The sequence below is a fragment of the Orycteropus afer genome, unplaced genomic scaffold (assembly GCF_000298275.1).
Source record: "Orycteropus afer afer isolate SDZICR_OR568_19922 unplaced genomic scaffold, OryAfe1.0 scaffold00078, whole genome shotgun sequence".
Lineage (NCBI taxonomy): Eukaryota > Metazoa > Chordata > Mammalia > Tubulidentata > Orycteropodidae > Orycteropus > Orycteropus afer.
In genome coordinates, this window is record NW_006921665.1 from 8,456,006 (window position 1) to 8,469,923 (window position 13,918).

General features: G+C 44.0%; 1 protein-coding gene across 1 annotated transcript in view; it reads right to left on the minus strand.

Moving 5' to 3' along the window:
* HUNK (hormonally up-regulated Neu-associated kinase) overlaps window positions 1-13,916 on the minus strand; it is a gene marked incomplete at its 5' end in the record, with an annotated part of 174,560 nt that extends 160,644 nt beyond the window's left edge. The window contains one exon of the mRNA XM_007941311.1: window positions 13,737-13,916. Within this exon, the coding sequence (XP_007939502.1) occupies window positions 13,737-13,916 (180 nt within the window). The remainder of the gene's footprint in view (window positions 1-13,736) is intronic.
* Window positions 13,917-13,918: the final 2 nt, after the last annotated feature.

Consider the following 13,918-nt stretch of genomic DNA (forward strand, 5'->3'; position numbering starts at 1 on the left):
AAGTGGGAGGGGAGCTGCTGCATTGTAAATTTTGGTCAATGACATGAGACAAAGTATATGTGAACTGCTGTATGAAAAGTGAATTTACTCTGTAATCTTCACCCAAATCCTAATTTAAAAAAAAAAGAAGTAGATTGCTAAGCCTTTCTTCCAAGGCATCTCTAGATAGCCTTGAACCTCCAACCTTTTGCTTAGCAGACAAGTACATAAACCCCTAGCCCACTCAAAGACATAATATTATATAATTTATACTACATACTATGTATATGTGTGTGTATACATATATTTATATAATCCTTGGGTGGCACAAGTAGTTTGTGACTGGCTTCTAACCTAAAGGCTGGTGACTATAATCCACCTAGCAGTGCTGTGGGTGAAAGACTTGGCAATCTGCTTCCATGAAGACTGTTGTTGTTAGGTGCCATCAAGTTGGTTCTGACTCATAGTGACATATGTACAACAGAACGAAACACTGCCCAGAAAAACCTACAGAACAGTTCTATTGTCTGTGACACACGACTTTGAACTGATTCAACAGCAACAGGTTCGGTTTTATATATCTCTGTGAACTAAATAGTGTGCCTAGTGATATAGCTGATTTGCATTCTGGGGCAAGCTCTTCATCTGATAGCAAACCAGTAGAAGATGGCAAACTAGCACCACAGCTAATAATGCCTAGGGCATTTAGCTTTGGTTTAATAATTTTACTTCAAGATCCTCACTAGGATTTCAAACTCTGATGAAATACTTTCTTGAATGAATCTGGTTTTGCCATTACCTCAGGGGATTCTCAGGATACTTGACTTACGTTACTAAAATTGGAAGGATCCCATGGCTGGTAGCCCTAATCTGCAAAATGGGTACAAGGGTACCTGCCACCAGAGGCATATCGAAGGTAAGGCAGGTATGGCACATGCCCTGCCAGCACTTGAAAGGGGGCGCCAATGAGAAGTTTCTATTGGCCTTTGTAGTTTTCATAGCCAGCTGTAGGACATCATTCAGCAATTTAAAACTAATTGCCATAGGCGCTATTTTGGTAGATTTGCTGCTGCCTGCCACAAAAGGCTATAATAAGGCACAAATTGTATTATGCAACAAAGCATCCAGGACATAGCCAGCAGATGGTTAAGAGACCTATAAGTATTTCTTATTATTATTATCATCAGTGTTATATCCTTGTGGTCGAAGCAATTAATACATGCTTTATTTCTTTCCTATGTTACTGTTGTTAATTGCTGTTAAGTCTCTGACTTGCGGATACCTTATGTATAACAGAAAGAAAGACTGCCTGGCCCTGTGTCATCTTCATGACTGTGGGTATGTTTGAGTCCATTGTTACAGCTATTGTGTCAATTCATCTCACTGAGAGTTTCCCACATTTTTGCTGACCACCTACTTTACAAAACATAATGTCCTGTTCTAAGCAATTGGACTTTCCTGCTGATATGTCAGAGTAAGGGAGCTGGAGTCTCTCTACTCCTGTTTTAAGGAGTATACTGGTTGTATTTCTTTTAAGACTGATTTATTCATTCTTTTGGCAGTCAATGGTATATTCATATTCAAGAGGTCACAAAATCTCTGTTCTACCTCAAGTAGACCAAGGAATTGTTGGAGTCTACATTTCATCCTATCATCCCTAAACAGGAGCTCTGGTGGCATGGTGCCTAAGGCATTTGACTGCTAACCAGGAGGCTGGCAATTCAAATCCACCAGCCACTCCTCGGAAGGAAGACTGGGCAATCTACATCCTTAGTGATTCCACCTCATCCCTAAACAGAGATAACAAGACTCCTCATCTTCTCTTCCTCAGTCTCTCAGCCCAGGCTCTGTAGGGGAGTGTCAACTCTCAGGTGTGCTATACAAAGCACAGACAGTGTGGTAGCTAAGGGTATGTGTCAACTTAGCTAAGACTGGATGAGTGGCAGAGCAGCTGGATGTAGTTATTCCCCATGATAAGATTGGTAATTAACTCCATAGTGGAATCTACTAGAGTGGCTGAGTACCTGCTTTAGGGATATGGCCTGCTTCCAGCATATAAGAAGCAACTTTAAGGATGGTCTCTAGCTTTTTGGCACACTAGAACCCTCCATGCAGCTGAGTCTTCATTCAATAGCCTGCCGTGCTCTGCCGATCTTGGGACATTTAATGGACTTGAATCAATGGACTGCTGTGTGGTTTGGTAATATCGGGGCTGTGCCTTTTCACTTGTCTCTCTTGGATTTGTCAGCTTCAGCAGGTAGCAAATGTTTGAGTGAAGAGATGCCTCTAGTTTCAGTGGTCTGGGAGCAAGAGGCAAAGCTGAAGCCCAAGGTCAAGGCACTTTCACCCAGCTCCTAGAGCCCAGCACTAGGTAACCAAAACAGATAGTGATCAAGACAGGAGCTTCATAGGACAAAAGAGTCTAAACCAAGGCAGAAAGATGACCTGTCAGTTTGCCAAAAAGTCATGGGTGGAGTGGAAAACAAGAACACAATCACAGGATAAAAATGGCAGTGGTAATACAAGGAAAGAGATCTGAATTACTCAAATGGCCCAGAAAATGCACAAGAGAAGCAAGCAGGATTGCAAAAAGCTTTGGCAAGAATCTGGCTTCAAAGGGTGATAAAATTTACAGTAAAACAGACATAATCCAAACCTTCATATATCTCCATGGGAAACGTCCTCCCTCAAAATAAATAAATAAATAAATAAAAAGTATGTTTGCAAATAGCAACTTCTCCCATCTGTTCCAGTGTTGATGTATTTTCTTAGGAAAGAGCTGAAGGTCCATTAAGAGTCCCACGACACTGCAAAATACTCTTCTGGTTGTGCATGGTCACCTGTCACTCTGACACCTATTTGATTTCCCTAACAAATCCCTGCAAGAGGCACAGTTGCTCCAGGGCTAGGATTTTCCAAACCTTGTCAGTTGGATATCCTATTCATTCTAGACATCACTCACACATGTATACCCAGCACCAGCAAGCAGTGAGAGGAAGAGATAGCAGTTTTAGAACCGTATCCTGACAATTTGCACACTGTCACCTGGAAGGTTGTCCTTCCTTATGTCCAGGGGCACTCAAAGCATTCACTGATTCTTTCAAAAAATATTCAGTGAGCACCAGATTAGTGCCAGGCACTATTTTAGGCACTGGATAGAGCCATTACTAAGAGATTATGAGGCACAGGCGGTTAGAAACGTTGAGAGGAAGGGAAAAAGGAGGAATCACTGTTTAGGAAATAACAAGTACCTGAGTCAGTGAAAAAGAAGACCATCAATGAGATGGATTGACACAGTGGCTGCAATGATGGGCTCCATTACAGCAAGGCTTGTGAGGCTGGCACAGGGCCAGGCAGTGTTTCGTTCTGTTGTACACAGGGTCGCTATGAGTCAGAGCCAATTCAACAGCACCTAACAACAAGTATCTGGTGAAGAAAACTTTGGCAACAGACACTGATGATAGTTGCACAACATGATTCGTATAATAAATGTTACTGACTGAGTTATGTATGTAAAAATGCTGAAGTGGTGAATGTTATGCTATATATATTTTTACAACAATAAATAAAATAAGATTATGGTCTCTTTATTGCGGGGCTTATAGACTAGTGGGGAGACAAAAAAATCAACATACAAATACATAGCATGAGATTAGGTGGTAAGGAGCAATTTGAGGAAGGACAAGACGTTTAGGGACAGAGAATGACAGGGATATTTTGGAAAGGGTTATCAGGGACCCAGCAAAACACAGCAAGGTCAAACTGACTGCAAACATCAGGGCTCAGTTGTACACTCTCTTAGTGCTGCTCCCAAGACAGCTTCTGAGGTGGACAGAATACCCCAGAGGGTCCTGAGGCACATTTTTTACACCTGTGCATATACTAAGGAGCTGTGGTGGCACAGTGCCTAAGGCACTAGACTGCTAACCAGAAGATTATTGGTTCAAACCCACCAGCTGCTCCACAGAAAGAAGATGGGGTAATCTACTTCCATATAGATATACCATCTCGCCAGATGATGTTTCTACAAGCGTAATTGTATGTTCTGTAAGAATGGCCAGGTATATAGTAGAGCTGACAAGGGACAAGGTTGTGGTGACTTCTTGGCCACAGCCAGCTACCCAGAGGGAGTGAGTAGTTGGACCTTTAGGCTCAAGACCATGGTCACAGGGGACATCAAGCTCATTGGCATAGCATACTACACAAAAATATTGTTCCATATACTACTTTGGGAGCTCTGGTGGGGTAGTGCCTAAGGCATTTGACTGCTAACTAGAAGGCTGGCAGTTCAAACTACCAGCCACTCCTTGGAAGGAAGACTGGGCAATCTATTTCCATAGTGATACTCCCTTGGAAACCCAAGGAAGGGTTGCTGTGCCTCAGATCTGACTTGACAGCAGTGAGTTTGGTTTTTTTGGTTTATATCCTACTTTGGTGAGTAGCAACTAGGATCTTAAAAGCTTGCAAATGGCCATCTAGATTCAACGATGGGTCTCTCCTCATCCAGAGCAGAGAGGAATGGGGAGAAACAAGGATGCATGGAAACAATTAGTCCAAGGGACTGGTAGACCATGCAATCCTCAATCTATATGATCATGAGGACAGAAGAACCAGATGGTGCCCAGCTATCACTGTCAACTACTCAGAGGAGGATCTGTATAGGAGATCCTGGATAGAATGGGAGAAAAACGTGGAACAAAACTCAAAATCATTGAAAAAAAAAAAAACACCAAGTTTGCTGGTCTGATAGAGCCTGGGGAAATCCCTGAGACTATGATCTCTAGCTGCCCTTCAGGTCTGGAATTGAACTCACTCCTGTGGCTTCCAGCCAAATAATAGACAAGGATGAACATTTATATCAGGTAGATACACTCCTTGGAGCAATCAATCAAGGGAGAACAGAGCGGCAGTATATGTACAGGGAGGCAGCTGGGAGGGGGCACGAGTGCATGGAAAGGAAAGGACACAGGGAAGAGGTAACTATGGGGAAGAAGTGGGAGGGGAGCTGTTACATTATGGGAAATTGCAGTCAAATCATGAGACAAAATGTATATGAACTGCTGTGTGGTTTTCTCTGTAAACTTTCACCCAAATCACAATAAAAATTTAAATTTAAAAAAAAAAAAAAGACTTACCACTTCAGAAAACCAGTGGGGGTCGCTGTGAGTCAAAATCAACTCGATGGCAGTGAGTTTGGTTATTTTGGTTTTTGTGAATATACTGGGCCTCCTGACTTGATGCATTTTAAGTCAAAGTGGCAGCTATTGCTCCTTAAAGAAGCAATAGTGGTTCAGTGGTACAATTCTCACCTCCCATGCAGGAGATCAAGGAGCTCTGGTGCATAACAGGTAAGACATTTGGCTGCTAATCAGAAGTTCAGTGGTTCAAATCCACCAACTGCTCCATGGAAGGAAGATGAGACAATGTACTTCCATAAAGTTTTATAGTTTTCAAAACCCAGTGGGGTTCACTATGAGTTGGAACCAACTCAATGACAGTGAGTTTATGCAGATCAGGTTCAATTCCTGGACAATGCACCTCAAGTGCAGCCACACCCATCTGTCAGTGGAGGCTTATGTGTTGCTATGACACTGAACAGCTTTCAGTGGAGCTTCTAGACTAAAACAGACTGAGAAGAAAACCTGTTGCTGTCAAGTCAATTCCAACTCACAGTGACAGAAAATGAGCCAGTGAAAGCCCTCTGATCATGCCTCTGCCTGTGCCCCACACATGGCAAGGTGGGGGAAGCAACCTGCCAAGACTAAGTGTAAATCTGCAACTTTAACCCAGTTAGCACAGGTGCTAACAAACAGAACAAACCCTCAACCTAGTAATCTATAAGCTTCCAGTCATCAGAGCTGACAGGGATGGGCCACAAAGCAATGGTTCTTAACATTTTATGGGTAAATGACTCCTTTTAGGATCTGACAAGTGCCATGAACCCCAGATAAATGATTATATGTATAAATTTTGTAAAGGTTCATGACTCCCCCAAGTTCACCTATGGCCAGCAGAACCCAGGGAAAGGAGCTCTGCAAATAGCCAAGAACCACCATAAATAAAAACTAAGAATAAATGAAAAACGTGGAGGGGGTCTGCAAAATGTATTACCAAAAGAGAGCTAATTTTCTAAATACAGAGCCCTGGTAGCGCAAATGGTTAAGCAATTGTCTGTTAACCGAAAGGTTGGCAGTTTGTACCCATCCAATGGTTCTGCAGGAGAAAGACCTGGTAATCTGTTCCCATTAAGATTACCCTAGGAAACTCAATGGGGCAGTTCTACTCTGTGACACAGGGTAGCTGTGAGTCTGAATCAACTTGACAGCATCTGACAACATAACAATTTCCTTAATACATAAAATGCTCTTATAATTCAATAATAAAAGACAAAGATGAAGTGCAAATTGTTCTTGGACATATGAAATCACTTGTAAATAAAACAAACCATCATGTTTAATCTACTAGGTTGGCAAAGATGAAAAATTTTGAAAATACTTTATGTTGGCAAAGATGTAGAAAAGCAAGCACCTCCATCATGAGTATGAACTGGAACAACTCATATTTATTAACAGTACAATAAGCATACTATTTAGCCTAAGAGTAAGAATTTATCCCTCATATATATTTGAAACATTTACAAAATGTCAAATGGGCAAGGATTTTTACTTCAACTCTGCTATGAATAACAAAAAATTGTACATAGCCCATATGTCCATCAATAAGGAATGGTTATATAAATATGGCACCTCCATACAATGAGATCCTATACGATAATTTAAAAGAATGAAGCAACTCTCTAAAAGTTATATGGAAAGATATTCAAGACATATTGCTAAGTGAAAAAAAGCAAGACACTGAACAGCATGTACAGTATAAAAATATTTCAGTCTATAACTATTCATTTACAAATATGTATATATGCTTGTATGCATATAGAGTGTCTCTGGAAGGATACACAAGAAACTAGAAAGCAGGAATTGCTTCTGCAGGGAGAGCAACCAGGTGACTGAGGAGCACAGGTGAATTAGCTCTCATTACCTACCCTCCTGAAACCAGTGTATTTTAACCATGAGTTTGTACTCCCTGCTACACTTAACCAAAGGAATCTTAAAACACAAAAAATGATTAAAAATTAAAACCAAACTCACTGCCATCAAGTCGATTCCACCATTGTGTTTCCAAGGCTATAAATCTTTACGGAAGCAGATTGCCCCATCTTTCTTCTGGAGTGGTTGATGAGTTTAAACCACGAACCTTTGGGTTAGCAGCCAAATGCCTTAACCACTGCACCACCAGAGCGCCTTTAAAATTTTAAAAGAATCCAGTAATTAGAAACTGCATAGCTCATGAAGGAAGAAAGGAGCCCTGGTGCACAACAGTTAAGTGCTTGGCTGCTAAATGAAAGGTTGCCAGTTCAAACTCACCCAGGAGCTTTGCGGGAGAAAGACTTGGTGATCTCCTTCTGTAAAGATTACAACCTAGGAAACCCTATAGGACAGTTCTACTATGTCACATGGGGTCCCTATAAGTCAAAACTCAACTCAATGACACCCAACTACAACAGTGAGAGTTAAAAAAAAAAAAAAAAAAAAGGACATTAAGAGATGCTCTGACTCAAGTAGTCTTTTTGCCCATCTATCCCTAACCAGCTTGGTTTAGCAGATTAGCTCCTGTATGGACCAAAAATTTTACTCTAGTTGACAATCCAATTTCTCACAATTTTTCCAAAAACTTTTTCCTACAACTCAAGAGTGATTGGGGGTGGGAGAGGCTGGATCTCTCCCCAGGAGAACACAACTGGCTCTGAATTAAGCACCAAAACACCAAACCAAACAGTTGCTGTTGAGTTGATTCTGATGCATGGCAACCCCATGGGTGTCAGAGTAGGACTGTGCTCCCTAGGGTTTTCTTTTTCTTTTTTTTTAATTGGGCTTTGGGTGCAAACTTACAAAGCAGATTTGTTTTACATTCAACAGTTCATAGCTATTTGGTTTCATGGCCCTGACTACAATCCCCAACCATAAAAAACTCTCCTCCCTGTGACTACCCCCTCCTTGTGCCCCTCTTATCTATGCATTCCTGTCTGTCCAGCTTTCCTTCTATGTGAATGCTGCCCCTGATGTCTCATGGCTGGTTGATCTAAGGGGTGCATCTCCCTAGAGCTGGTGGGTGCATCTCCCTGGGGAAGGTGTTCTGCATGTAGGTCTTTCTACTGTTGGGCTGAGAGCCAATCCACAAAAGTGAGTCCATTTCTAGGCCCAAAGATTAACCCAGGGCCAGAGTCTCGGGAGTTCCACCAGTCTCCTGACCAGAAATTCTGGTCATTTTTGTGTGCTTTTGAATGTTGTTCTACATTTTTCCTCCCACTCTAACCAGGATCCAATTTTTATCCCTTTCCAAATGGTTGGCATTGGTAGCAGGGCACCATCTAGTTCTCCTGATCTTGAGGTCATGAAGGCTGAGGTCTTCATGGTCCATAGGATTTTCAATGGCTGATTTTGCAGAAGCAAATCACCGGGTCTTTCTTCAGAGGCACCTCTGGGTAGGTTCAAAGCACCAACCTTAAGGGAGGGGAAATGGCTCTCTCAAGTTTGCAAAGGTATCGACCACCTCTGGTAATCCCTAGACCTGTGTTTTACCTCTTTCTTCTGGTCATTTTAACTGGCAGCAGCACCCCCATCAGAGAGTGTGAAATTCAATTCAGGTCAACACTTAGAAGTGACCGGAGCCTAGGCTGAGTAGAGAAGAAGTTTCAAGGGTTAGTGAAAATAAAGCTTGGAGATTATCTATGAGTTTCAATTAGCCAAGATAACAGACCTCTCCGTTACCATGAATAATCAAGAATGGGCTGTACATAGCAGGGGCAATGATACTTCTTGACCAAACCACCTTCCCACAGAGGGCAACTCGTGCCTGCCCACGTCTGCAGGTGGACGTGGCTGCCACTCCCCACACCAAATGGGATCGATGACTAGACCGCTGTCCTAGAACACTTATCAGTGAGCAGAATTCTGGAGTCTCATAGCCATGAATCAGAGTCTGTATGTATAGAAACCAAGCCCTGTGCCTGTGATTCAACACCTGCAGAGAAAATTTAGGGTTGTACTCCTCTTTGTGGGCACGCTTCTGAACTGTTGTGCTGACTCAAAGCACTCTTTGAAGTCCATGGGACCTGAGTCTCAATGAGCACTAAGATTCAAGGCCTACGTGCCAATTTCCATCATTCACAAGTACTTCAAAAAGGTGAGGCAGGGCAGGAAGTTCAAAAAGAATGTGCCTGCCACTGAGACGTGTAATCTCAGAAATTATAGGCACTGCCTTGTCACACTCAGAGCAGGTGCTTTTGCCAAACGCCTCCTTCCTGCCAAGAAGTCCCTGCTGAGGAGTAATAGGGATTTCCAGTTTTCTGAGCATGTCTTGTTCCTCGGAGCTGTTACCTCTGAATTTCTAACACTTGAAAATAGACGCTTTAGCACCTGTTTGTTTCAGAAATATTTTCTAAAAACAGACCTGCCGAAAGGCCACCTGTAAAATTAGTCATATTTCCTGCACTTCACAACATAGTAAATTATATTTTTAGTAACTCCTTCACTCCAGGTATCTGGCATCGTCGCACTCAAAGCATGATTACTGGCAACTTACTAAGCAGGAAACCCTTATTTTTAGCCCAAAAATAGCACCAATGAAAGTGATAAACAGGGTTTATTTTTTCACCAAGGGTTAGAACAAGATATTTAAACATCTTAACCAATCATTGTATGTACCCAACTTTGCATCCTAGAATGGCTTAATCACAAAAGGTAATAGTTGTATCAATGGAATTTCCTTTTGGCAGCTTTGTCTGTAACACATTCTGCCTACCAATCAGCTCTATACCTAAGATGTACTTAAGCTTTCCTTTACACCAAGCTTTCTTCAAATATATTTTACCAATTTTTTAAAAATGTAATAACAGCCTGCTGTGTGCCATGAGAAGTCATGATAGCAGTGGTTAAAGCATTCAGCTGCACATTGCCAAGCTCGGTGGTTCGAAACAACCAGCTACTCCACAGGAGGAAGATGTGCCAGTCTACTTTTGTAAAGATCTACAGCCTTGGAAATCCTATGTGGCAGTTTTACTTTGTGCTGTAGCATCACTGAGTTGGAATCGACTTGACAGCAGTGTTTTATGTTTGTTTGTTTTTGTTTTTAGTTTTATGCACCATGAGTCAGGATTAACTTGACAACAGCAACTAGTTTGGTTTTTTGGTTATCCAAAAAGCATATCCCCCAAGAAAGGAGGAAATACTGGGGGATTGAGGCCTTCCTGGGTCACTCACATCTCCCACAGCTGGGGACACTGAGGCTTGATGAATCCCTTCCCAAAGGTCTTTACTTGACAAGGTCTCCCCTAGTACCATAAGAATGTGCTCCAGGGAGTAACCCTTCCCCAGGCCCCAAAGTTCTCTTAATAGCTCACCTTTTAAAAAGAATGTAAGGTTGTGATTAACCTGGGGTTGACTTGACCTTTGTTTTGGCCTTGGGAAGGCAATATCCAAACTGAAAGCAAGGATGGGTGGAGACGGGACTCATTAACTCAAGAGATCCTTCTTTCCCAAGCAGAGAAGCATGCACACACACAAAAAAAATAATAATAATTTTAATCTCTACAAACTGCTAAAATCCAAATCTATTATTTAAGCATTAAAGTTGTTGGATTTGGGAGATAAGTGCTATGAATGACACCCATTGTTTTTTAAAGCCAGCAATTGAGTGAGCTAAAACCCAAATGTCTCATGATACTTGCTGTGTACCTTGAGCCCTGATTCTCACAGATTCTCATGGCTGGAAAAGAGCAGATAAGAGGGGGGAAAAAAGTTTCCCTCCAATCCGACTCATGGTGACCCCATGTGTATCATAATAGAACTGTGCTCCATAGGGTTTACAATGGCTTATTTCCTGGAAGTAGATCATCTGGCCTTTCTTCCAAGGTACCTCTGAGTGGACTCGAACCTCCAACTTTTCTGTTAGCAGATGAACGTGTTAACCATTTGCATCACCTACAGACTACAGATCAGAAAAACCAAGGAGATTTTCTCCCACACCCTCCTCTACCTTGAGAACCACCATCCTTAATTAGGTCAAATCAACTGGTCCAGTGAAAGAATTGCACATCCAATTAATATCGCCTCCCACTGTTGATGTGAGTTGTCATCATTTAAGAAAGACAAGATGGGAGAGAAAGGGGTCTGAGCACAGGGATGCTGGGCCCCTCATTTGGACTCCATCTGGATATTACTAATCCTGCATTCTAGTGAGCCCAGTGGGCTCAGCACCAAACCAGTTGCCATTAAGTCAATTCCAACTGATGCTGACCCAATGTGTATCAGAGTACAACTGTGCTCCACAGGATTTTCAGAGGTTGATTTTCATTGACGGAAGTAGACCCACCTACCCACCCACTACCATCGAGTCAATTCCAACTCAGAGTGACCCCCATAGTGTTTCCAAGGCTGTAAATCTTTACAGAAGCTGACTGCCTCATCTTTCTCCAGTAGAGCATTTGTTTGGTTCAAACTGCCACCTTTTGGTTAGTAGCCCAATGCCTTACCACAGCACCACCAGAGCTCCTAGGAAGTAGACCATTAGGCCTTTTTTCCAAGGCGTCTCTCAGTGGACTCAAACCACCAACCTTTTATTAGTAGAAACCGTATTAACCATATGCACCATCCAGGGACTCCTGGCCCGGCACAAAGTTCCAGACCCAGCACACAAGGGGTAGGGGCTGAGCACTGAGAACATCCGTAGGCAGTTCAGCCAAGGCCAACAGTCTTATGTTATGGAGCAAAAATGCACTGGAGAGAAACTAGAGGCATAACACAAGAGAAAGTGGAGAGGAGCCAGGAGAAGCTATGTAGCCCGGGCGGCAAAATGAATTCATTTGTAATCTTTGCCATTATGCTGTCAGCATAAAGCTGCATCTCTTTCTGCTACATTTAGAGAGGAAATATATATGACCAGTCTGGGTCCTATATGTTTCAAATGAAAACAAACTTCTACTACCCTTGCCAATAGAATTTATACAGGGACTCAAAAAGTGAACTCATGTAATTAGCTAGTAAACTGTGGCCTCGTGGCATCTGCACACCCTGAACGGACGTGAGATGTGTTCTACTATGAATCAAAAAGTAAAGTGTTCCTTTGGACTAGAACAAGGTTTGGAGTTTTTTTTCTTCTTTTAAGAGTTTCTCAGTTCAGTGAGTTCATGCTGAACACTCCCTTTTTGCGTGAAAATTCAGGCAAGAGGCACTTTTTTAACTACTCTAATCCTGCTTACCTAAAACAAAGGAGAGACCCACTCTGAGCAGCTCCTGGAATAGAGGACATATTAAAAGGGTGCTTGAGACTTACACTCAAATGCATGGGGCTTCAAGACAAAGTGGGGAGGCAAGGGGAATGAAACAGGTAGGGTGAGGCTGGAGACTGCAAGCAGAGTATCTGAGCCCTGTAACCAAAGGTTCCATACTCCAGCATTCCCAGGGACTCACAGGCTGAGGAGCCCCAAAGGATCACAGGTCACAGGATGGAAGAGTTTTGCTCTTGGGCTACTTGCTCAGTTAGGAAATCCTGAGCTCCTGAGCCCCTGCCTTGCAGGAGCTAGTCGCTCACTAATGCTGAGCATCCCCCTTCCTGGGAGGAGCCTTGATTCTGAAATGACCACAACTTGGGGTGTTTCCCAGCCTGGCGTGTGACCCAGCCCCCAGTGTTCTCCTCCAAATTAAGTCACCATGCCTTGGATTACTTCTCACAGAACTAAATTACACCTTCGCTCTACCTGTGCCTCTCTGGCAAGGGTTAATTTTTAACCCTTCAACCTCTAGGCTGGAGAGGGTGCCCCTCCAGGTGTCTGGAGTTTTCCTTTGTTTTGCTCTCTTCTAGGTATTACCGAACCTCTGAAATCTGAAAGTATCAGTGGGTAACCTGCCAGAAGCACTGTTCTTTACTGCAGCCCCCATGCAGGGGTTGCAGGAGTTGGGGGGATCGAGGGGTAAAGAATAAGGGATGGCAGAGGGGATGCAAGAAGGGCGGTGAGAATGGTTGGGGTGGAGGAGCGGGTGATAGAGGGATGCAGGAGAGGCAAGGGTGGGTGGATAGAGGGGTACATGTTGAGGGGCTGACGGTGAAGGAGTGAGTTTGTGAGGGAAGATGTGAAAACCCTCCTCTAAAGCACGAAGAACTTGCCCTGCTGCAAGCTAGAGAAGTGCTTGGCTTCTCCCCCATCCCCTGGCCCACAGGCAGAAGGTATGTCCCTGGGTCCTGCTGTGCCTCACCTCCTCTCCCCTGGATCCTGGAGAGGGGTCAGACTCTATGCTTCCGCAAATGTTAGTTTGTCCGATCCCCTCGCCCCACAACATTAAGGCTCACATCCTCCAGCCCTTGCGCCTACATTGATCCCCAGTCCCAACGGGTTGGGAGAGCACAGCCCCCCAACCCCCGCGCTGGTGGCCGCCAGGAGGCGCCCATCGAGGAGCAAAAAGGCTTAGCGGGGGGCTTCACGGGTAAACTGGGAAGCTGACCCCAGATCGCCCATTGAGAAAGGCCTAAGTGCACTTGGCTCTACCTTTCTTCTAACCCGATTGAAAAGCCAGGCAGAAAAGGGGCGGAGGGGAGGTTGGTGCACCGACTCCGGGCGCAGCGGTCTCAGCAAGTACCCTGACTGTCCCCTCCCACCCGATCCTCAAATCTCCCGGCCAGGGACTGGCGCCCAGGTGGCTCACCTTCTCTCCGGTCAACACGTGCAGCCCCTCGCGCACCTTGGCGAAGGAGCCCTCGCCCAGCTTCCTGCTGCCGATGAGGTAGTTGCCCACGCGTTTGTGATGCTGGAAGTCGCGGAGCCGCTCGCGGGGCACACCGCTCACCCAGGCCGGTAGGAAACTTCCCTCGCAGGCCGCCGCCGGCC